Source organism: Falco peregrinus, chromosome 2 (genome assembly GCF_023634155.1).
Source record: "Falco peregrinus isolate bFalPer1 chromosome 2, bFalPer1.pri, whole genome shotgun sequence".
Lineage (NCBI taxonomy): Eukaryota > Metazoa > Chordata > Aves > Falconiformes > Falconidae > Falco > Falco peregrinus.
In genome coordinates this window covers 65789101-65814361 of record NC_073722.1, presented here as the reverse complement: position 1 = coordinate 65814361, position 25261 = coordinate 65789101, and the positions used below count along the sequence as shown (strand labels likewise).

The window sequence follows — 25261 nt, the reverse complement described above, 5'->3', positions numbered from 1 at the left end:
CCCAAACAACCACCAGAGGACCCCCGACCCATTAGGCCACACATGTGTAGTAAGAGTGTATATATGATAAGTAGTTCATGGAACAATAATGAATATGCTAATAGTTTCTCAGAAATTATGTTAATATGTATAAGTTGGCCATATAAAGATAAACAGAGAGCAAAGTCGGTGTGCACGTTGGGCAGAGCTTATCCCCTGTGCATCCCACACCGAAAATAAAGCACGCCTGCTTCCTAATGCTCCAACCCGGGTATTAGAGAGCTTTGTATTCAATTGTTCAATATCAAATTGGCAACAGGGATGGGATTCTGTTTCTGAGCTCGGACTGAGTACAGGATCATGGGATGTCCAGCTGGCACCCAAGAGGATTTCTCAGGGACACCCTCATCCTGGCTCTGCCAGTCTCATAAGCGGAACCTCACTGGTAAGATAAAGGCATTCTTTTGATTTTGAACTTTGATTTGAAGTCCTACCTATAAGTTGAGACATGGTATTTATTATAAGATGTCTCGCAGGGCAAGTTAGATGCATCTGTGAATTTGATAGTCTGTACCTGTGCTGGCGTGTGCAACACAGGTACCGGAATTAGACTCTTGTTTGTTTGTTTGAGTCTGTACCTGTGTTCATGTGGTGACACGGGTACCTGAATTAGACTCTTGTTTGTTACACGAGCACATGAGTTAGACTCTTGCCTCTTTGTTTGAATCTGTGCCTGCATTTGGGTGAGCAACACAAATACTTGAATTAGACTCCCAATCCGAGTCTGTGCCTGTGTTCTTTTCTCTTAGATTTGTGTTACATGGCTGTTACGTTGTTATTTGTGATATTTGTATTCATGAATCTGGGTTGGATATAATATACTAAGATAAAATGGGATGCTACATGTCTAAGGTTGAGAATGATACACAATGTTGGAAAAAGATTACAGGTCCACTGGGAAGTAGTGCCAGGCGAGCAGACTTGATTAAATACTGTAATCAGTGGTGGCCACTTTATAAGTTAGAAAACAACTTCAGGTGGCCAAATAATGGAACCTTAGGTTATGATACTTTGTTATAATTGATGTTGTTTTAAAAAAAGGAAAGAAAATGGGATGAGGTAATATACACTGATAAGTTTTTCAACTTACAGAATCATCCTGAGTGACCAAAATAGTGTGGAATTAATTTGGCACCAAGTGATCCTTTAGTGCTGTCATTAGAGAAAGATGAGAAAATTTGTCAGGAGAGACCTCCAAGGAGGTGGTGTTGTTTTATAATATAGCACAGAGTGTTTAAAATCGAAAACTGGGAGAAGAAAAAGGAAGGGGGGGGGACACGAACACATTCCACATTATGATGTTTGCCTTCCTGCATAACTGTTATGCGTGATGGAGCCCTGCTCTCCTGGAGATGGCTGAACACCTGCCTGCTGGTGGAAAGTAGTGAATGAATTCCTTGGTTTGCTTTGCTTGTGTGCGCAGCTTTTGCTTTACCTATTGTCTTTATCCTGACCCATGAGTTTTCTCACCTCTCTTCTGATCCTCTCCCACATCCCACTGTTGGGGAGTGAACAAATATCTGCATTGTGCTTAGTTGTTGGCCAGGATTAAACCACAACAGTCCTTTTTGGAGCCCAATGGTGGGGCACGAAGGTTTTGAGATAATGACAGATTTGATTGGAATGTGTTAATTTGAATTTATAGTTATTATGGGTGTTTAGCTTTAAACTTCAAGTTTCTGTGTGATTTCTGTGCTTGCCATGAGGCTTGCTTGCTGTAGAGGCCAGTGCTCATTAGTGGCTGCTTTTTGCTTTCACTGCTTGCTGTACTGATTATCATCTTACTGTGCTGTGCTCGGTGACGTTCTGATAACAACGATGGCGATGCAACTGGGCTGACAAATGGCCAGGGCATTGCTGCTGTTTCTGTGCTGCTGTACTGGACAGGCTGGAGCTCCAGCATGACAGGAACTGCCTGAACCAGTGGGGGACAAACCTTACAAGAAGCAGTGCAAGTGCATCAGTGACCCAACCAGAGCTGACTTTGGTACCCAATAACCCCATACAACACACCACCTCTCTGCTTCTGAGTGACTGCTGTAACAGATGGAGCCCAAAGTCATGGACTAAATGACGTTTTTGGATAGATGTTTTTACAGGGGTGGCCCACAGACTAGGGGAATGGTATCTGTGTGTTATATCAAAGGATGGGAAGGGTGGTGGTTGTTAATGAGGTTATATTAGAAATGACATGATATAAATGGTATGGAATAAGGGGTGAATACTCTCCTGGTTTTGGCTGGAATGGAGTTAATTTTAGCTGATGCACTGCTGAGTTTTGGATTTGGTGTGAGAACAATTTAATAATATGAAATCAAGGACTTTCCAGTTTCTTGGGTCCTGTCGGTGAGAAGACTGGAGGGGCAGGGGAATCTGGGGGGGGACATGGCCAGGACAGGCGACCTGAACTAGCCAAAGGGATATTCCATACCATATGATGTCATGCAGAGTGTATAAGCTGGGGGAAGATCAAACAAAACTGAAGGTTTTGGTAGATTCTGGGGAAATGTATTCAGTAAACCACAGTATTTGAATTGTTGCTGCAACAGGGAAACCAAAGAAGCATTGTTCTTCAAACCAATATAATCTAAAATAGGAAAGCAATGGGTAACTCATTGGGTTTTGTATTTGCCAGGAACCCCCAAACCTTTACAAACAACAATCAGATTTAAGGGTGAAGATGTTAAAATGACTATTCCTGAAGGTAAATATGTCCATGTGCTAGTACTATCTTTCCAGGAGGATGGAAAAGAGAAAGGGGAAATCCTGGTGGAAGTGGAGGATGCAGTGATTCCCCTGGTCTGGACTGGAGAGAGACCAGGTCAAGCTAGGCTAGCTTGGATATAGAGTGTCAAGAAACACAGCCCAGATTGGAAAGCGGACCATGAAGTACCTGGGGTTTGACTTTTCCCGTAGACAACAAGCTCTCAATGTTGAGTGAAAAGAAACAATTCGCCAACTCCCAGAACCACGGACTGTTCATGAACTAAGAATGTTTCTGGGAATGCTGGGATGGTGCAGATTATGGATGACTGACTGTGGACTATTAGTAAAACCTTTATACAGACTTTTGAATAGATTGATGGGATTGCATCTGGAGTGGAATGCAGCAGGAAGGACAACCTTTAAAGAAACTAAACAGTTCCTCATGAAAGCTCCAGCCTTTGGGCTTCCAGACCTAGAAAAACCTTTTGAACTTTGTTTATGAGAAAGAAGCCATTGCAGTGGCAGTACTGACATAGAGATTAGGCTCCTTCAAAAAAACTCTGGCATATTTTTCTAAACAACTAGACAAAATGAGCAAAAGATGGGCTGGATATGTTTGAGGGCCATGGCTGCCACTGTTTTGATTATTCAAGAAGCTTGAAAATTTACTTGGGGACAAAGAATCACAGTTTATATACACCATGACAGAAAGGGAAAATTGGAAAACAGATCTAGCAGCACAGGCTGCAGCAGAAGAGAATAATCTGCCCTTGTTAGTCCTGGTTCCCTTAAAGTCTCCACAATTACCTGAAACCCCAGAGTATGATACAGAAGGTTGGAAAGTGGTTAATACCCTAAAAGCCACAATAAAAGAAAATGGGTGAGCCACTGCTGAAGATAATTGAATTGTTCTTCCACAACAAATAACAACTGAATTAGCCCAGAGAAAACACTTACACATCTACAAAGATCAGTTTTGAGTAAAAATATGTAAAAATTGTAAAGTCAATCACCAAATGATATGAAATATGCCAAAGAAACAACCCAAAGATGATGGAGAACCGCATTCGATTTGGAGTTACCAGGCAAGGACATTCTCCTGGGGATTGCTGGCAAATAATTTTTACTGAGCTACCCTGAAAGAAAAATTATCGCTATTTACAAGTTTTAGTGGATACCTTTTCTGAGTGACCAGAAGCCTTTCCCTGTTGCACCAAGAAAGCTAGGAAATTAGTTAAGGTATTATTGAAAGAAGTTACTTCTCAATTCTAAGTTCCACCAAGCTTATCATCAGATAGAGGATCACACTTTGTTGCAAAATTGTAGAACAAGTAAACAAATTTTTAAGAATTACTTGAAAACTTCATGTCCCATACCACCCACAGTCGAGTGGAAGGTAGAAAGAATGAATCATGCACTAAAATTACAACTTGAAAAAAAATTGTCAAAAAAACAGATTTAAATTGGGTTCTGGCCTTACTGATACTCTGTTAAAAATTAGATTACAACCCAGGGCGGAAGTTAAAACAAACCCCTTTGAAATGATCTATGGAAAACCCTGTCAGGTCCTAGGTGTACCAACAAATGCAGTAATGGAAGGGCAATTCTATTTGAAAAATTATCTGATAACTTCAGTAAAAATAATTTTTGCACTTCAGAAATCTGTTATAGATACTTAGGAGATGGGACTGGATTCTCCAATACACGCCTTCCAGTCAGGAGATTGGGTCTAATTGAAAACCTAGACTTCGGAACCATTGGAAGAAAAGTGGAAAGGACCATAGCAGGTGTTGTTGACTGCAAACACAACAGTAAAATTAGAGGGAAAAGGGCCTTGGATCCGTTACTCTAGAGTAAAGAAAGCCCCTGCACCCTGAATCGTAGAACAACAATCGCCAGTGAAGTTAAAATTTGGAAGGCCAAATGTATGATCAGGTATTATTAACTATATAACTTTTAACTCAAGTGATCTGGACTGTAGGGTGGGATCAAAATTTGTATCTAATGTTGGTCCAGGATGTTACTGATGTCTTAAACAGAAGCAACTGTTGGATTTGTACTCAACTGCCAACTTCAAGGAGGGGACAAGACCTACCTTTAATAGGAGTGCTCACACCAATCAATGAAATTAACAATCGAGAATACAGCAAAGTACACCCTATGAATCCTTAGTGGCCAAGTATCTTTCAAAAGAAAGACAACAGGGAAATACAGGTTACAGCGTTGCTAGACGGTCAGAAGTCGACCCTTTGTTTATGTGGACCAGGCAACGATTCTGTAAGCACTAGTGCTTAAGATCAGGAATGCTGGGTGTGATAATCGTGTGGCTAATAGAAACTACCAAACCTTTATAGGCTGCTTCCCTGGATTTAATAGAACAGAGTCATTTTGGAGACCTACGTTAAACTACGTCAACAGAACAAATTATTTTGGTCTCCCGTTCCTGGCAGGAGGTGTTTGGTACTGGCTATGTGGGGAAACTGCTTATAAAACGTTACCCCCGACTGGCAAGGAGCGTGTACTCTTGGAGCCTTAGTTCCTGATCTCACAATAATAGATTGATTATATACCCAAGATAATTAGATTGGAACCTTTTCCAAAAGAACCAAAAGAAGACGAAATGCTATTGCAGACAGACCCACAGCCTTCCATAGCTTTGCTACGTGGTTTGTTCCATGATTTAGGAGTAAGCGAATTAGAAAAGGCAATCGTGAATGTATCAGCAGTAATAGAGAATATTGAAAACAAGACTAGGGATGCCATACAGAAACTACAAGTTGAAGTGTCTAGTTTATCAAAGGTAGCTCTGCAGAATTGAATGGCTCTTGATTTACCTTTAGCCTCACAAGGAGGTGTTTGTACAGTTATTAATACAAGCCATTGTACATATGTGGATCAAAGTGGCACAATTTCTACCAATTTACAGAAAGTTTGGGAACAAACTAAAATTTTACATGAAACAGGTAAAGATGACACTGATTGGGGATTCAAAAAAGTCTGTAACAAACTCACCTCATGGCTACCTAATTTGTCCTGGTTAAAAAATTTGTTCATCTTAATTATTGTAATATTTGGAATTTACCTTCTTTCTTGTGATAAGATTCAGTGCTGTAATTAATGACAGAATTGTGTTGGAGATGCAACTATAAATGAGTAGTTTAAAATAGAATAAGTGTTAGAGGGATGATGATTAGTTTTATACAAATCATCAAAAGAAAAGGAGGGATTGACACCAGAGGAATTTTACCAGTGTGCTTAACTGTAAATGTCGCAATTAGGTATCCATGACATGGCTGAGCTGTACGACTCGTGTATTACGTAGTTTAGCTGCTAGTAGAATGCTGTGTTATATAGTTTAGCTACTAAAGTGAATAAGAACCAGTCTGAAACCCAAGACATGAGCCAAGAGTGCTGAAACAGGGCCAGAAGGAGAGAAGGTCATGAAAAGGACGAGATGAAGAAGATAAAGAAAGGATGAAGATGTCCCAAATGAGCACCAGAGGACCCCTGATCCATTAGGCCACACATGCGTAGTAAGAGTGTAGATATGAAGATATGATAAGTAGTTTATGGAATGGTAATGAATATGCTAATCGTTTCTCAGAAATGACGTTAATATGTATAGGTTGGCCGTATAAAGATAAACAGAGAGCAGAGTTGGTGTGCATGTCGGGCGGAACTTGTCCACCGTGCATCCCACACTGAAAATAAAGCACGTCTGCTTCCTAATGCTCCAACCCGGGTATTAGAGAGCTTTGTCTCCAATTTTTCAGTATCAGTGCCTCCCTGCAAAAGCAGTGTCTGCAGCTACTCTGCTGCAGAATTACAGCAAGGCAGAGTACAGCTGCTGAACAGGAATAAAATGAATAGTTCACTTGAAAACGGCTTTCAGATCAGATCAAACCTTTTTGCACAGTTTCAGATACCGGTCTCCTTTCTTGTGCAATACTTGTCTTTGCCAGATGTTGGATGCCATGATGCTTCCAGTGTGAAGGAAAACACAGTGGGCTAAGGAGCAACTTGTGCCCGATGCCAGAGGCCAGCCAGAGCCCAGTGACTCAGTGTGTCAGAGTAATTCTGATAAATACTCAGATTGAAATAATCAAAGTCTGTCAGGGGACTTGGTTGTTGTCCTACTTATTAATTTTAATGATAATTGAATATCTGTGCCGATTACGCAGGCTGTAAGCTCAGCTTCCCAAGCTTTGTATATTAAATTTTAAAAGGCTGCTTATTTCGGAGCCTGGTATATTTATTTCAGAGGGGTGATCTCGATGTGGACAGACGGTACAGATAGGCGGGAGCTCCTGTGTCCTTTGGAATCAGCAGTAACTAAGTCTGGCAGAGCCTGTTTCTCAGAGCTGTATAAGTGTATTGAGCTGGCAAATGTCTTCAGCCCCCAGGGGATTTGGTTATGATGCTGCCTGGATAATGTTTGTAAAAGGCTTTTGCTGTGAAGGTGTCGGAGAGAAAGCAGGGAATCTTAAGCAGCCCTTGCTTGGTGTTTGCAAAGCTATCTTGTTTGATGCCGCTAGCCCAGGTAAACCTTTTGGACTCCTCATTTCCCTGCCCCTTTTGAGCACAGTGCTAGCTCCTGAGGTTTTGTGCTTGCAGGTGTTTTCCCTGAGCACTGCTGTTTGCAGAGGCTGACCTCGCTGAAGCGGGATGTGCAGAAGTCCATGTGCATATTTCCAGTTGTTGCAGAGGGTCTTTGGCATCTGTGTTGAGCTTTTTTACATGAGAGGGGCTTTTCGCAGGTGAATTCCCAGGTGCATCTGTCCTTACTGGTAGACCACAGTGTCCCCATAGATCAAGGATAAAGCAAGCACCGAAAGCACTGAGACCCAGAATGGGTGCTAGTGCCATAGCGGTGGTGGTGCCTTAGGTTTTCTCGAACTGGGAATAAGCCTAAGTTAGCAATTTTGACTGTTGCCTTTAAAAAACAAAAACCAAAACCAAAACCAAAACAAAAACAAAAAAAACCCCAAAAAACCACAACAGACTGTCACCTTCCTTTTTTCTAACCTTTATTTTGTTTGTTCGAAAATAAAGCAGCAAAGAGAGAAAATAGAGTGAATGTTTTTTCACACACAGTGCTGTGACCAAAGCTATTACTTGGCAAATTTCCTTTCTTCTCTGTTCTGCATAGTTTTAAATCTGTGAACTGAACTAGTTTTCTCCCGTATTATAGTAAATACATAAGTAATCAAAATTATATTAAGAAAGAAAGTTGGGCAACTCCCCGCTGTTCAAATATGTTAATTGCAAGTCATTGACATTCTAGACGTGCTGTTTCTTACTGAGTTATAGTTCCCTTGCTGGTAGAGTAAAACAATCAATTGGAAAAAAAAAAAAAAAAGCACAATATTTGCTAGTTCTTCTTATTTAAAAATAAAAGCAGTTTTGTGAATGTGTGAGCTGGAGGTAATGGTTATGTAGCTTCATAGGATTTAACACCACTGAGTCTGTTAATGTTATGTAGCTGAATCTCCTGCGGTACGTACCGTGTAGAAACTTGTACATGGGTCCTTGTAGTAGGTCTGTAACCTTGATATGACCTACAGTGCATTTTTTGGAGGGGGATTTCTTCTTTGATTGTCTTCCTTTTACAGCAAGTCTATTATATCCCTTTGTAGCTTGTGCCAATAGCAAGCTGTCCTTGTTACAAGAGAAACTAATCTTTCTAGCTACGCCTCTTGCTGTGTGTCGTCTTGTTAACTTTATGAGTACGTACTAGTTATCTCTCTCCTCCCCACACCCCATTTCGGGCAAATAGAGGCCACGAGCAAGACAGCCATGCCCCAGCCTTCCCTTCATTTATTTTTTTAATGGATTTTTGTGCTGTAATGTAGGATTTTGGTATCTTGAGTAGCTGTGGACTCTCTTTTCTGGGATCTTTACAGTTTGTCCTAGCTGAAGTGTTGCCATTTGAAATGAAAGTGCCTTTCTAGAAGCGGTCTTAGTAAAGAGTTGCATTATCTTTTTGTTTACTCTGTGAAGCAAATGGATCACAAGGAGAAGAAAATAGTCTTTAAGATGGAAGCTAGATAGGAGTGAAGGGGAAATCTTCAGTGACTGCTCAACTGGATGCTGTGGGTGGGAGGAGTTGAGGTATAGTGCCAGATACATCTATGACCTGAAACTGTGTGCTAGAGCTGTACTGAAGCCTCTGTCATCAGTTGACCTGGGCACTTGGTTATTTGGTAAGGGGAGTACATGGGAAATGGACATGCTGCTGCCTAAGTGCATCATGTACGTCGTGTTGTGGTGGGAAGCCAGGTTCCTGTTACGGGGGAAGATATAACCCTGCAGCTTAATAAAGCCATAGGAAAGGTGAGATTCAGTCCTGGCTGAGCATCAGCTTTAGTGCAAGTGAAGGCTTCACACCTGCAAAGCCAAATACTTTGCAGCATCTCAGGACTCTGTGTCCCTGACTGGAGGAGACTGCACTGAAATCACTTACTGCTTGGATGGCCTGTCTCTGACTGCTTCAGTTCGCACAAATATGAAAATTCCCCTTTTGTGTGTATGAATCATAGAGTTCTTTGGGTCTGGTCCTATGTCACTCACACCAAAGGTGAGGGGAAGCTATGGAGATGCAAAGACAGGTTTTTGTGTCCTTCCCCTAAATGGCTTATTCCTTTACTTAGTATGAAATTTCTTTGTGCGCAGTAATTGATGGATGAGAGTACACATTATTAGAAAGCTTTGTTTTGTGCACTATGGGGGCAACTTTTCAACACCGGAGTGCCGTTTCTTCAGCGATCTAACTTCCAGTGGATAGGTGTTTTGGTAAGAAGAATAACATCAATTAACTACATAACCTGTAGAAGTGCTGTTTCCTATGCTAATTAGTTCTTCCTCCGAGAACTGTACTTTTATTTCTTAAAGTGCATTCATTCATCCTTTTCCTTTCAAACATCAACACTTTGTGAAACGTGCATCCAGTTTCACCGAGAGACTCTGAAGCTAAAGAGACAAAGATTGAAAGGGGATTGATTTCATAGTCTAACTGCTAAACAATGATGAACCTAGGTTTGTAATTTCATGTTTTTGTGGTCTGTCAGTCTGTTTTGTAGAGTGAGTGTGAGGCCCAGAATATGGATGGATAAGTAATAATCCATAGTTTCTGTGCTGAGTAGTGCCTTTCCTCCCGAGGACTACTGAAAATTATTTAAAACTTTTTTTTTACCAGAAATGCAGGTCACAGGTGAGGATTATCTTGCCTAGCAGTAAAGTGCTGTTGCTGCAATTCAGTTGTGTTAACGTCCATAAGCTGCCCAATAAAAAACAAAAAAAAAAAAAAGTAGCTTGCATTTAGTGATGGGCCTGCTGTGAAAGTGTCTTCTCTTCCATATGTAAGTCCAAGGGAGGTCCTTGCTTGTGGTTTTCTGCCTGGCTGGTAGGGGAGAAGCAGCACTGAAAGGGAGCACCGAAGGCTGGAGCTGTGCAGGACAGCAGGTAGGAGTGCTTGGGGTGGCCAAACCCGGTGGGTCCTTTGCCACCTGGGATGAACGGACTGTGGCTCTGTGTACTTCGCTTCCTCTCTTAACCTCAGTCTGGTGCTGCTGGAGGAAGGGCTGGTTGATGGCAGTCTCTTTTCTCGTAAAGAAACATAGCCCCTTCCCACATCTGTATTTCCAGCTGTTCTTTCTACACTACTGCTCCAACTTCTAACCCACCATTAATCCCAGGGTACCTCGAATGGAAAATATCAGCAATATGAGCTTGTAGCTTAATTGTAAAGACCTAACAATAGACCAACTCATTTTCTGTTTCAACTTTTTGTGATAGTTTTTCTTCTGAGGAACTGTGTGGCCTCAGCATTTCTGTGTTCTTCCCTCTGTGCCTCAGGGACTTGGGCCATGGAACAGACCTTCATTGTAACCTGTAAGAGGAAAATATATGAATCTTTAGTATCTATATATTCAGCCTCTGCTCCCACGTGACATAGACGTGTTGGTGCTAGCTTTGAGCTGCCTAGCTTTGGTGATGGATATATGTGGCTTGCCATGGGCTAGGCGGGCCAAGTCGATATTTTCTTCTGAAACTTCTCCAGATCCCCCCTTGAAGGTTTCAAATGACAGAGATTTGACTCCTGTGGAAAGTTCTCCCTTGTCAGTTACACCACCCCCCACCCTCCCTACAATAACAAGGTATTTGACCTTTTCTTCAAAAGTGTTTCATTTCAATTCCTGAATCTTCTGTTGGTTAGATGAAAAGCAATCTAGTAATAGAAAATTTCTCTTAATGTAGATGTTGCAGTATTACTGTCAAGTTAACACATGGTTTACCTCTTGGTTCGGTAAATAATTTGAATTTTTTTAGTTTCTTCTGGAAACTTCAGCAGCTTTCCTAGACTTTGCATTATCACAGCTGGTTGCTGAAGCAGCATTTTTTTTTTTTTTTTTTTGCACTGCAGACAGCTCAGGACTTAGTACACAATTGTGTGCTTTCCTAGCCACAGCATGTTGATGTTCAATTGGTTCTTCAGCAGTTGTCAGATGCTGGAAGAGAGTGTAGAGTAGCAGGAGGTTGCAGGTGAGGAAAAATAGCTGATGACATATGAAACCTCTCCCGAAATGTATCTTTTCTGAGATGGTTAGGATGTAGGACATCCATCATAAGCAAGTGAACGCATCCGTTTTTCTTCAATTCCATATTTAAAGAAACATTGAGGTCCAGGTTGCATCTCTGTCTGACGGATTTCCATCCTTGTAATTCTGGTGCCATATTTAAATGGTAACATAAGCCCTGATGTGATAGGAATTAAATCCCATAGAACAAAAAGTAACTAAAAGTTTCATTATGTTGCGGCATAAGCATAACAAGCATCCACATGTATAATTTATTACCTATAGTGGTAAGTACTTAACAACAGTCATAATAAACTCATTCTGTTCATTCATTTTTAGATCTTAGCATACTGATTCAGACCTTAACTGAAAGTGAATATACAATCAATGTGAGGCTTTTTATGCTGGTTTAATAATGTAGGGCTGCCGAGGATCTTTAATTAAATAATTATTCTTTGTTCAATCAGGATAGATTGCTTCACTATAGGGATTGCAGGCAATCCACCCTGAACTGATCATGTTTTAGCTGCTTACTGTAATCCTGCATAAGTGATAGTCTTTGTCTCACAAAGCAGTGAGAGCAACCCAAAACCCAGGGAAAAACTGTAGCCAGATATTAAAAATGTAATGCCTAATTCTGAGGCGATCAAAGAAAAGCGTGCTAACACCCAATTTGGTGGTGCTGTGAACGAAGTTATAGCTGTCAGACAAAAGGGAAAAGTGGATTTTCTACAGGGTTCAGCTTCAACAGCCTGCTTTGTGTTTGGTGACAGTTGTAAGGTGCTCAGCATGTAGGGAATCAGAAAATCCAGGTTTCAGTTTTTTACTGGTAACCTCATGTACTGAAAGAGGTGGCAAATGGAGCTGTTAGGAGGAGGTGCGAGAAATTGCACGGCGTAAGTGCCTGCTGTGCATGCCAGTTCCCATAAGAGGGTCTGCAAGCAGGGCAGCCTCCTCATTTCTTCTGTCTGAGTGTGTTGGAAATGCAAAAAAATCTGTGTGGCGTGGGGCTGCTTCTTGGAGCATCGCACAAGGCTGACTTCAGATGGCCCCTGCTGCCACGGCATGTCATTAATGCAGCTCACAGCGGCTGGACTGAGAGGCCTTCACTGTTTATTAGGGGAATATAATCATTTAAGCCTGAATAAGCTTCAAAGCTCTAATGTGGCTGTTTGGCCAACAGAAATGAGATGTAAATTTGTGCTGAATAGCCACTGATTACAGAACGATGATAAATGCAAGATTTAAAATTGATCTATGAGTGCAGTTGTCAGGGCCTAAACTATGAATGTGTTATTATCTCTATGAAGAGCTTTGGGTAGATTAGAGATGAGGGAGCAGGGACAAAATAATGCATTTGCAGGAGGGTCTGATATGGTGTTTGGGCCATCTATAATCCAGTCAAACTTGGTGTATGCCTGAGAGGTTAGGCTTTGCCAGTGCAGCACATGGATAATTGTTATCACTTTGCCTGGAATGTTACAAATTGAGAAGTTTGATCTGTTTTATTTTCATTAAATGCACCTTTTGTTCAAGTATATTTTCTCTTTTACTGGAAACTCTTAAAAATGTTTCCTTGCTTTAAGGAATTTATAGATAGCTGATGACAATGATAAAGATTAAGGATTTAGTTTAGTTTTTGCAAATTTTCAGTGTCTTGTGCATTAAGAATAAGCCAAATGCTTTTTGTTATTCCGAGTATAGCAAACAGTTAGAAGCTCCAAATAAATTTTGATTTATTTGAATGTTAGGGCAACATTAAAGTAACAGGGAAAACTTACTTTCTTGCTGCTTTTGAAAATTGTTTTGTGGACCTCTTGGTATCATCAGATGATGAGTAATGTGAACAATATCCCCAAACCTTTGAAAATCCAAGCATTTGCTTATAAACCTAAAACATATGTCATACTGTGAGTCCTTCTGAAAATCTGGCTCTGTCAGCCTTCCAGTGTTAAACCGTGTGGTGTCAACACTGTTATGGCATTTGTTAAATTGTTCTGCAATGAGTGTTACATTAAGCAGTGAAAAATGATTTAATGGTGTTGTGTTTCTTCATTGCCTCTTTCATGCTCATCTCCGTTGTCTTACCCTGAATTGCTTGACTGTGGTTTGAAATGGATGTTTTAATTCAGTTGTACAGAGAATTTCAAACCTTTTAAAAAAAATTGTAGGGCGGGACGTGGGGTTTGCAAATAACACATGGCTTTGTTCTGGGAAGCAGTTGGAGCAGTCTCTGATTAGACATGCTAGAGAGGGGCTGATGCTCCTTTTCATTTCAGTTGTGCTAACCTCCAGCTGGGTTCCCCTTCCATTTGGATTCTGCTCCTGACATCTTTCATTGATCATGCAAATGATCAAAGTCTGAGCAAAACTTCTGTCCCGTTTCCATTTTTTTCCACTTGGTTTGCCGCACTGAAAAGTCTAGGTGACTTTTGCCTGATGTTTCTTCATTTTTCAACAGCTTGAATCGTGCAGGTCTCTGAACAGATAATATTATTTCATCATCAGAATGTATTTCAAATAATTTTTAAGGTTTTAAATGCTTTTCTTTCTCACAGGCTTGCTTGGGTGGCAGTTGGTTTAGCAAATTACTGCTTATGTTTTGAGGTGCTATCTCGGCTTTACAGAAACCTGCATTGTTTCTCATCTTGTCAGTAGTGCAGAGCAATCCAGGAATTGTCAAAACTTTTGCATTATGTTACGCCAAGGGATTTTCACTGAGAAGTCTCCTGCACAACCTGCTGCAGAAATAGAAGGCATGGCAGCAAACTTTACATGCATATTGCAAATATAAAATAATATTGGAAAACTGTTCAAGTAGCAAATTCAGACGTTTAAACTATAGGAGCTGATGATTATTAAATTCTCCGTGTAACTTCAAGTGACTGATATGTCTTCACACCTAGCACTTCTTGAGAGGAGCAGTCATGCTCAGTCTTGCAATTTCAGCATGGGTCTTTCCTGTTTGGTGTTTTCCCTCAGCTCTGAGCAGTGTGACTGTGTGAGAAACTTACTTGGCATTACTTCATGGAGGAGGAGGATTTCTAGCAGACCTGATCACACACAGGACTTTGAGAGCTTGACCCAGGTGGAATGAAAAAGATCCAAAACACTGTGAGGTACAGAAGCATCCACCCAGAAGCTTAAGTTCTCATGTCTAAAAACTGTGTATTTTTTTTAAAGCTGCTTGCTGCTAATGAGTTGTTCTGAGTATTGGAGCATGCAATTGGCAGTAGTGGAGTTGAGATGGAGCGTGATGGTGCTGTTCATTCACCCAGCTCATTTCCAGTGTAGTTCTGTTTATAATGGAGATGAAACACTAATCATTCTCCCATCTTCGTTAATCTCTCTCCTGCCCTCTGTCACAGTGCAAAGCAGTACATAGAACCTTGGCACTGAGTGAAATTGAGCCTTGTTAAATCTTGATGCAGTGGCGAGCAGCCTTTGACATGAAGTAAGGTGGGGTTTTTTTCTTCTCTTAACACCTTTGCTGCCCACACGTTGAAAGAGGTCATTCAGAAGCACATGTATGTCTTTTCCTTTAATGTTGCTGCAGTGAAAAAATTTCTCTTTGACAGGTTTGGTTGGGTTTTGTGGGGAGTGGGATAGGCAGTGGTAGTAATTGAGGTGACCTTTTAAGTCTGATTTCTGCTTAGCAAGTATCACATGTGGGATAGAAGCAAATATGTGAGTGGTTTATACAGAGAGAGAAGTTCACTAGTCAGATGTGACATGGCTCAAAAAGGTGCTCTAAACTTCTGGTTCATACCTTTTTGCAATTTATGTTTTAGTTTATGAAGAATGGTCCTTAGCTTCTGCCTGGCAAATCTCCTGTAATGGACGAGGAGACTCACATTTACTCCAAGTAATTCACTTTGGAAATTCTGAGGGTATGTGTTAACCAGACTGTGCAGCTCAGTGGCCGGAGTAGAGTGGCATTGTAAGAAACGGCAGAAAACTGTAATCCAGTAGTGAAATGAGAAGTGCAGCCCAAAAGTTGTGGTATTCTTATTTGGTTTTATTTATTTTCCTAGTTGGACAAATTGCGGTGAATGTGCCAAACCACCAGAAGATGCTGAGTTCCTTCTTTGGAAACATGGCTTTTAAAATTAATTTCATTAGACCAGATTTCTGCCTGAGTAGGGAGATTAATCAGATCCTCTCTATCCTCAGTGTCTGTTGTCCATTATGTTTTTTGCTTGACTAGTAACTGCTGTCAGTAGGAATATATGTCTGTATGTATAAATGTCTTGGTTGTAAAATTGCTGTCCAAATGAGGCTTGAGCCTCAAGTCAGGGGAGTATCAGATGTATGGAAATTGTAAGATCCTGGGTGGTTACGACTGCTTCTGGTATTTAAAGGTTTTAATAAACACTGGGCCTAATTTTGTTTGTATTGAACTCACTGCAGTTTTGATTGGCTCCTGCCCTTAAAATGAGCTCCAAACCCCCAAAACCAGGCTGAGGCTGTGTAGGAGTCTCTTCAGCTTTTGCGCTATTGAAAGTGGATGTTGCTATTGGAAAAGCTTGCCCGTACAAGTAATATAAGGGGGATTTTTGTTGTTGTTTTGGTAGCTGAAATTAAAAAAAGCATGTTTGAGGTTGAGACAATTAGTTTGAGTTACTCTGGAACAGTTTTCATGTTAATTTCTTTTTTTTTCTGTCCTTTATTTTGTTTAAATTCAGGAAGATAAGATGGTAAACACATGGTTTGGGAGGCTGTAAAGATCTCTGTTTTCGCCTTTACTGATGTTTTCCTTTTTGTCCCCTCCCCTCCTTTCCTAATGTGATCCAAGTACATGAATTGCTTTGGTTTCCAGATTATTTTTATTTCAAATTTGTGATTTACTGGGAAAAATCATGCAGCTGTGGCTGGTGTCCTTCCACTGTCTGTCTGGTTGGTGCAGGGGAGGAGGGGGGATGCCGCAGGGCTGTCCCAGTGAGCAGGCATCCTGCCCCAAAGCAGAATTTGAACTTCAAGCCTGAGTTGTCACACTGGCACAAATGCATAAAAATTGTTGCCGAAGAGCTCTGTTTGAAACAGGATGCAGTGACCTGGCAGTGGTAGAAGAGGGCTGGGCAAAGGCATTTTGCTTGCTGTTCAGTCTGGAGGTGGAGCTGCATGCCACGTCTCTGCTCTGCTCCTGGCACTACTCCTCCATGAGGAAGAGCAGACTTGCAGCATTGTGTCAGGTTACTGCATTTCTATTCTGCTTGAGTATGGCCCTTGCTGTGAGGGGACCAGGCTTCCCAAGTGCTCCATCAAGTGCTGGTGGACTGCCATGACTGGTAGGTCATACAGGTTACACATACACCTCTTGCCAATGCCAGCGTTCAAAACAGAGTTGTTTTGCTCCTGCCAGTCCTGAGGTCAGCATCATTTTAGAGGGGGCTACAAATAAGGTGACTTTGGGCACTTTCAATTTTGTCCTTTTGTTCTTTGAGCAAGCAAACCCCTTTTTCTTTTAACGAAGACTGAAACACCCCCAGCAAAAGCAAAGACTCTCCTTTAATCATACAGCTCCAAAGCCGAAAATCTGAGGAATGCTGTGCATCACAGGGCGTGTTGATAAACCTGGCAATATTGGTGGCAGGCTTTGAAGTGATTGAATTTTGGGACTGGTGTATAAGTGGTATTTTGCAAGAGGCAAGATGGTGATGCAGTCGGCCTTATTTTACAGCTAGCACAGCCCTGCAAAACCTGCAGTGCAGAAAAAAAAGATGCATAGTACTTTGCCTGGCTTTCACTCAATATTTACCCTTACGTGACCTCACCAAAACTGCACAGAGGAGAGCTGCTTCTTATTTGCTTGAACTTTGTAATATGATAGGAAGTGGAAAGCCAGCAGCTAGGGGGAAAAAAAAAAAAAAAAGCAGCAACCCAAGTTTTTGGGTTTTGTGATGGGAGGAGAGCAGCAAAGGGAGGGAAGGAGCAGGCTGTGAGATGAAGTTGAGTAGTGGGAGGGAACGTGTGTGGGAGCTGAGCTGGAGGCTGTCGACTGGCAGCCAGGTCTTACCATCAGCTGCGTAAAAGGAAATTGAAGAGATTGCCCAAATATTACCAGGGTGAAAGTCAGAATAAATAGCACGGAGCTGAACACGGGGCTGGTCGGCTCTTCTGGAAGGGTGGCAGTTCTGCCCTTTTAACGTGGCATGGGGACTGCATAGCCCCACACCATGCTCTCCTCTGCACCAGTGTGTGCGCGCATGCTGGGCTTGACAGCAGGATTTGGGGTAAAATTACCCTCCTCTGTCTGTAGCAAAGCATGCGGAGTGTCTCAGATGTTTCCACACATTCAAAGCCTGGGATCAGATCTGGGCCAAGTTTGCCTGTCTCCAGAAGAAAAAAAGGTGAAAATGTGTAAATGTCTCTGCAATTTTACATCTTTGTGCCTGCACCTGAATGGATGTGCATATGTTGCAGAGCTTCACAGGGTGGGGTGGAAAATGAAATGGGAGGGATGAGGCTTCTTGGTACCCAGGGAGCCTATGAAATAAGTAGTGGGAACAGAGGCAGGTTGCAGAGTCCCTGGAGGGAGGGAGTCCTGCTGGGAATGTTCCAGGTAAATCTTAGGACTTCGCTTAACACTTTTAAGCTCTCTTTCCCTCTTAAGACTCCTAGGATTTTGCTGAATGCCTGATTTCTCTTTCAGCACTGTTAGGATGTGTGGAATTAGGAAAAAGGCTTGAAATTTCCACACCACCTTTAGTGGCTTCTGAAGAGAGTGAGTGAGTTGCTGAAGACCAGTAACAAAAATTTTCCCTGCAGAAGAAAACCCTAAACCCAAACAAACAAAAGCTCTGAAATTTTCATCCCTGCTGTCAGTATTTGTTTTTGGGGCAGCAGCCTTTCACTGTGCTGTGGTAGCAAATTGCAGTCCTGGAATCCCGGAGATTAGAAACAAGCCTGAGTAGCAGACAGCTGGTGAATGTATTTTAAAATTGTTTAACCCAAGGCCACTCCACTGAATGCTTTTTTAGCTCTTACATTTTTAGTGAGATATGTGATATCTTTGGCCTTTCTATAGGCAGACAGCCTGCATGAATTGCATACTTCCTATTGACGGAGCTGGGTGCAGTCTTTAGCTTCTGCTAACTCACCAGCAGTAGTGTACTGGAAATTTCTGATTCAGAAATAGGTCTTCTATAAATGATTTAATATCAGGCCATTGAAATGCATTTGTGTTTTCCTTCTTAGGGCTATTAAAAGACAGAGAGAAAACATTTAGCACCAAATTAATGGTTGCATTTTTGTTTTAATCCTGCAGATGGGGTTGATTTATATCTCAAAAATATATGCTGCAGAGAGGAATTACAATATTACACAATTTTTCAGTTGTACTTAATTTTTTTCCAAGCCAATATTTTCAGATAGATGCTGTCTCTTTAATGTGGTGAGTTTTCTTCTTCATTAACCATAAGGCACTGCATTTCATCCTCTAGTTTGTATTCCTTTGTCCATTAAAATAAGTGTCTGAGGTCTGTAGTGATTGGGAAGCTGGGAGCAGGCAGAAGGTACAGGGGCTCTTACCCCCATCCTCTTGTTGTGGAGGGATGTGAAAGCAGAAGGGTGGCAGGCTGCCTGCATTCTCTGGGGGAAGGCAGACCCTGCTGAAAAGAAAGAAATAGTGCACTTCTACATGCAGATAGGAGAGAAGATGGGATTAAATGGCAGAGCCGAGATTTTGTACACAATAGTGGCTGCTCTGATAAAATCTGGTTGGCTTTCCCTTGAGGATTATAGGGAGATAAGCAGCCTTTAGTTTGTTAGCACCTCCCTTTCCTCTTGCTCTCTGGTGATTGCTTTAGGTTTGATGGCAGGTGGCGATGGCAGGACTTGCTCAGATCTGGGGTGCGGTGCTGGAAATGCAGCACATCCTGAAGGCTGAGATGTTAGGTCATGTGCCATTTCTTGCAGCTGAGATTAAACTCTAGCTCAGTTGTGTTTATGTTTGGACCTTTTTCCTCACAGTATTTAGTGCTCTTGGTGCATGAAAACAACCATTAGAATTACTGGATTTAGTTTTTGAACAAATGAGCTTTCTTATACTCACTCCCACTAACACAGCTCCTGGAGCAGTGATGAAAATGAGCTGAACTTTGTAACTCTGGAGAGCATGATGGTTGGGTCTTTGAAAATTCATCTGGCAAGTATTAAAAGAGAGAAGTGTTGTTTTTTGATATGCCTTCCAAGTTAGGTCACTAGTGATATTACTTCAACGTCACAGTCACGGCAAACATCAGTTCTCAGAAAGAAATATACATTGGATGCTCCCTGAATATTGTACAGAGTTACACTGGGTACCATCCATACACAGCCCCACTTGCTAAAATTGGTCTGAGCAATTTCCTGCCCTCCAGATGCTTTTCACCACCTCCTGCTGGAGGCTAACGCTTCACCATATCTGCTGGTTGATGTGTGTGATTGATTGAGTGATCCTCTGACATTCAGCCAGAAAAAACAAAGGTTTGAAGTCATTAAGGTCTTTCCTGGGCTGTACTGGGATGTGTGCACCTGTCCCCCAGGCTCGTTCAGCAGGGAACTCTGCTTGGGATGGGGGGGAGTGGAGGGATACCCTCCCTTTTCATCAAATGAAGAATTGCCACTGTGATAAAAATAAGACTTCACATTTATATAGTGCCGTGTTAAATGAATCAATCCACTCGGAAGCATGTATGTACAGCATGTTTAGCATGTAAATTAACCACAGTAGTTGAAGAGTGGTGCTTTTCTGCTCTTTAATTTCATGTATCTAAACTCACCCTATTTACTGGAACATAGAGAAGCTATGTGCAGAGTTGTGCTATTTTGCATACTTTCCCTGTGTGTTTTCTCAATGGCTCTACTCTTTGTAGTAGTTAATTGCCTCTCCTCAAAGTTAGGCATGAATCCTGCACAGATCTGCCGAGCTTTTGCTGCAGGCGTTATCTGGCTAACTCTGTGGCACAACCTGCAAGGGTGAAGTGACAAGTGCATGTTAATCACAGTAGGGTCATGGCCTGTTTAAGCCCAGAGACATAAAAAGGGTTCAGAAATGAAAATACTGCTTGGCATGACAAAAATGTCCTCAGGTTAGGTTCCTCACTCAGAACACTGGTGGTATATGTGAACTCTGTGCATCACCATGGGCATGTCTTGCTGAAATTGCGGAGAGCCCCGCTTGCACATCCCAGGTCAAGGAGGAGAGGAGATGCTTTTCTGCTGGTTGTATTTTTAACTCATTTTGGACTGTAACATCAGGTTGTGTTTTCATGCCTCTTGTTGCTGCCATTTCAATCTAAAATTCAAGAGCAGCATTTCCCTTAAAAAAACTTCATCATTACGGGGACTGTGAGGGTGTTCTCTGTCACTCTGCAAAAATGGCGTCTAGGTTGAGAAGACTCTCAACTTCATCTCAGTCTGTATTTCTGTTGTAGTTTGACCCTGACTGGATCCCAGGTGCCCAACGAAGCCTCTCTATCACTTCTCAGCTGTATGAGGGAAAGAAAATACAACAAAAGGCTTGTGGGTCAAGATAAGGACAGGGAGAGATCACTCACCAATCACTGTGATCAGGGAAACTAGGGGTCACAGCCTCCTTCAGGCATCCACCTGCTCCAGCGTGGGGTCCTCCGTGGGCTGCAGGGGGGTGTCTGCTCCACCGTTAACCTCCATGGGCTGCAGGGGACAGCCTGCCTCACCATGGTCTTCACCAGGGGCTGCAGGGGAACCTCTGCTGTGGCACCTGGAGCATCTCCTGCTCTCCTCCTGCAGTGGTCTTGATGTCTGCAGGGTTGTTGCTCTCATGCATTCCCACTTCTCTCTTCAGCTGCAATTTGTTGTGCAGGTTTCCCTGCGCCCCGCCCCCCCTTCTTAAATATTCTATTCCAGAGGTGCTACCACCATTGCTGGTGGGCTCAGCCTTGGCCGGTGGTGGGTCCGTCTTGGAGCCAGCTGGCATTGGCTCCATTGGACATAGGGGAAGCTTCTAGCAGCTTCTCACAGAAGCTACCCCTGACCCCCACCCCTGCTCTGCAAACCTTGCTTGGCAAAACCATACAATTTCCAATGGAAGAAAACGGGCTTTTGGCCTTAGAAGATATGCAGCTTGGAGTATAGCTGTTACCTTGTACTGGAACACCTTTAAATTATGCTCTGTGTGTTTGCTTTGTGCTGCATCCACAGCTGTGACTAGATGCGGGCAGCAATGCTGAGCAGAGGAGGGAAGAGCCTTTGGGAATTAAGTCCTTGCAGATGAGTAGGTCAAAAGGAGAAGGGAACAAAAGTGAAACCATCATGGGTTCTCCTGAGTTCTTTGCTCTACTTACATGGGTTAATCTGATCTCTTAATGGGACGCTACAGTTGTCAAAAGGAGAGAGGAAACATTCATGTCGTGTCTCCATTGTAGGTACCATTCTGGTGCTACTGACTGTGGTGTGCTGGATCAGGAAGAAGCATTTTGCAAGTGATATGCTTCACAGCACGGCCAAAATAAAATGAAAAAACACTTGCTACAGTTCCCACAAACAGTTGTGATAAGTTATCTGGAGCTCTGCTTAAAAACCTGTGTAGTACACAAACAGCTCAAGATTTGCAGATCGCTGTAACCTTTATTGGAAGTAATCTTCTCTTTGCATGAGCAGGCACTCTGACTAGTATGCTTGAGTAGAGCAAAGGCCCATTTATTTCATATATCACACTGCTGATTTTCTGGCAGGCCATTTGGTGGGGGAGAATAGCTTGAAGAAATGTCGTTGTCGTTGTCCTTGTTGTGTTGGGCAGTGATTTGAGGATGTGGCAGAAAGGAGGGTGGGGGAGCGGGGACAGGCAGACTGTAAATGGCTTTTTTTTTTCCTCCTATATGGATACATTGAAAAAGGTTCATTCATGGCACCATCTGCTTTTGTTTTATTCCCTAGCCATGTACTAGTGGACAAACCCAGCAGTATATTTTCCCACTTCTGAAAGGTCTGAAAGAAAAGCTTTTAACTATCATCCTTTCATATTTCTAAAGGGTCTTTTATCTAACTTTATCAGGAATGTATCAAGCATCCAGTATAGAACATTTTGCCATTCAAAACATTGTTTCCCCCCTAAAAGTATTCCTGGACCTCTGAAACCCAAGGTGCTCTTAGATGGGAAAGCTAAGATTTTGTCAGAGCTGTAACTTTTTTAAAAAGTAATATTTTTTCTTTTTATACAGTGGGAAGAAATTGGTGAGGTGGATGAAAACTATGCTCCAATACACACATACCAAGTATGCAAGGTAATGGAACAGAATCAGAACAACTGGCTTCTGACCAGCTGGATCTCTAATGAAGGGGCATCCCGCATCTTCATTGAGCTCAAATTCACCCTGAGGGACTGTAACAGCCTTCCAGGAGGGCTGGGGACTTGTAAAGAGACTTTTAACATGTATTACTTCGAATCAGATGATGAAGATGGGAGGAACATCAAAGAAAACCAGTACATCAAGATCGACACGATTGCCGCTGATGAGAGCTTCACAGAGTTAGACCTCGGTGACAGAGTTATGAAGCTAAACACAGAGGTGCGAGATGTTGGGCCCCTAACAAAAAAGGGATTTTACCTTGCTTTCCAGGATGTGGGTGCCTGCATTGCCTTGGTCTCCGTGCGCGTGTACTACAAGAAATGCCCGTCGGTGATCCGCAACCTGGCCCGCTTTCCTGACACCATCACAGGAGCAGATTCCTCGCAGCTGCTGGAGGTGTCGGGTGTCTGCGTCAACCACTCAGTGACTGATGAGGCGCCAAAGATGCATTGCAGCGCTGAGGGGGAGTGGTTGGTGCCCATCGGGAAGTGCTTGTGCAAGGCCGGGTACGAGGAGAAGAACAACACCTGCCAAGGTAAGGGTTTGCAGGGAGGGTGCCGTGCTGAGGCTGCTGAGGGGATGTGCGGTCTTCTTGTGCATGTCCTTCATGCCTGGTTTAGTTGACAATGGTGGGTTGGGTGCTCACTGCCACAGGTCCTTTGAGTGACTGTGGCAGGGTGAAGAGAGAGGCCTTGAGTGAATGTGGTGGGACTGGACACCAATGTATGGGTCCTCCCGGTGCTTACTGGGCTGTGCGCAAGGCGAATCTGGCATGTCACTGTTACCTTTGGAGCGCTGTACTGTTGGTTCCATGAGGTGATCGCAATCTTATCTGTTATTTAAAGCTTTATGGTTTTTTTCCTCAACATCGGAGTTTCCTTATGAATTGTACTTCTAAATTGGTTATTTTCTACTTCTACTTCGTTTCTTTTTGCTCAACTGTACCAGGGAATGCTTGGAGTTAATCTCCCTATGCAAGATGCGTTTTGTTTTTGTATTCAAAAGAGCATGTTTTTCTCTCTTTATCGCTCTATGGGGGTATGTGGGAATTTGATGTGGTGTGAGTTGATTGATTTTCCTCAGTGGTAAATAGTTTAATACAAAGCTGCTCAGCTGTTCAGCGTTAAACCTAAAGCCCCACTGATGAAAATGCTTCCATATGTGCTGAAGTTTTCACATATGAAGTAGCTGGCTGAGGTTCTTGAGTTCCTGGTCAGCACAGGTCTCTTGAATCATCAGGGGCCTTGTGCAAGAGATCTAGGCTATCTGAAACTCAAGACCTAAAAAAGAATGCTCCTAAATAAGAATGCTTTTAAAGAAGTGCAGCATACACTGACAGTGTATAATCTCATTTTATGGTTTGCTATGTTATGTGCTTGCGTATAAAATTTGCCCTTCCGTTGTAAATATCTACAGGTAGCTTAAAACAGATTTGGACATAAAAGAGAAGGGGACAGAATAGAAAATTTCAATATAGTTTGGTTTTTTTCAAAATTATTATGTGTTGGTCATCAGTCCCATCTTAATTGCCTTGTACTTGCAGCCACTGAGTAATAGATAACTTGTGGGGAAGGCAGAGGGATTCTACTCCAGCTGAAGTTGGTGTTGCATTTTCTTTTCCCCTCATTCCAGACACTCGTTATTGAAGTTTGTAGTGTTGGCGCAAAGGATAGATCAGTGCGTATCCAAAGCAGACTGTGGACTTTGTCCTTTGGTCCTCAGTCACACACTGTGCCCCTGAAGATTACATAGTTCAAGTCTCTTCAAGGGTTGACTTGCAGAGAAAATACAGGTATGTTTGGTTTTGGAGAAGCCTCTACTAAACAACATTTGGAGTGTGCTTTTTGACCAGGGTAGTCTCCTTTTTTTGCAGATGTGGTCAACAGAGCAGAATCTGACTTGGTTTTGCTTTTCCTGTACCGATAAAGATCTTTTCTTTCCCATTTAAGGGGGAAGAAGAGTTGGACGTGATGTTTGATACTGCACAAGGGAAGCTAAGATCAACATTAGCCCAAGCTGAGAAAATCTGGACTGTCACAGATGAGGGATGTGGGTCAGATAGGTCAGCAAGGATCTGCTTCATTATGGCTAAAAATACCATGTCCCAAAATAACATGCACTGGTTGGGTGCTGTGTCTAGAGACTGACTTCAGCCATCTGTAAGAACTTTTGGAAGAAGGGGGTACATCCATTAGTCACCTTTCAAATCCTGCCCTCCCACACTGCCTGAGCAGCATGGGGTATCTCAAAGTGCTTTTAAAGATCTCAAAAACCACCAAGAGCCCCCAAACCAAAAAACTGGACTGGTTTAAACTAGAAATGTGAGACTATCTTTAAAGAGCCTACTGTGCCTACAGAGCGGCTGGGTCTCAGGTAGTGCTGAGATAGCAAGCTGGGGTGTGCCTTCAGAAGATCTTCGTGATTTGAGGTTCTGCTTTGCATTTTGCGGTATGGGTTGTTCTTTTAAATTTATTTTTCTTAGTCAATTGAGAGGACAGGGTCTGGCCCCACAATTTATGACTGTGGTAGGTCTGTGATCGTAGTTTGGAAGTGTAAAGATGCTTTGTGGGGGTGTACCCTTGCCCTTCTCTCTGAAGGCACACCCACGTAAACTACTCTTGCATGTCA

The 25261-nt window shown here is 42.4% G+C and overlaps 1 protein-coding gene across 11 annotated transcripts in view; it reads left to right on the top strand.

Moving 5' to 3' along the window:
- EPHA5 (EPH receptor A5) overlaps window positions 1-25261 on the top strand; it is a 211653-nt gene that overhangs the window by 32853 nt on the left and 153539 nt on the right. For all 11 annotated transcript variants that reach the window (XM_055796937.1, XM_055796936.1, XM_055796933.1 and 8 more), the window contains exon 3: window positions 22505-23168. In XM_055796937.1, coding sequence (XP_055652912.1) covers window positions 22505-23168 — 664 coding nt within the window. The remainder of the gene's footprint in view (window positions 1-22504; window positions 23169-25261) is intronic.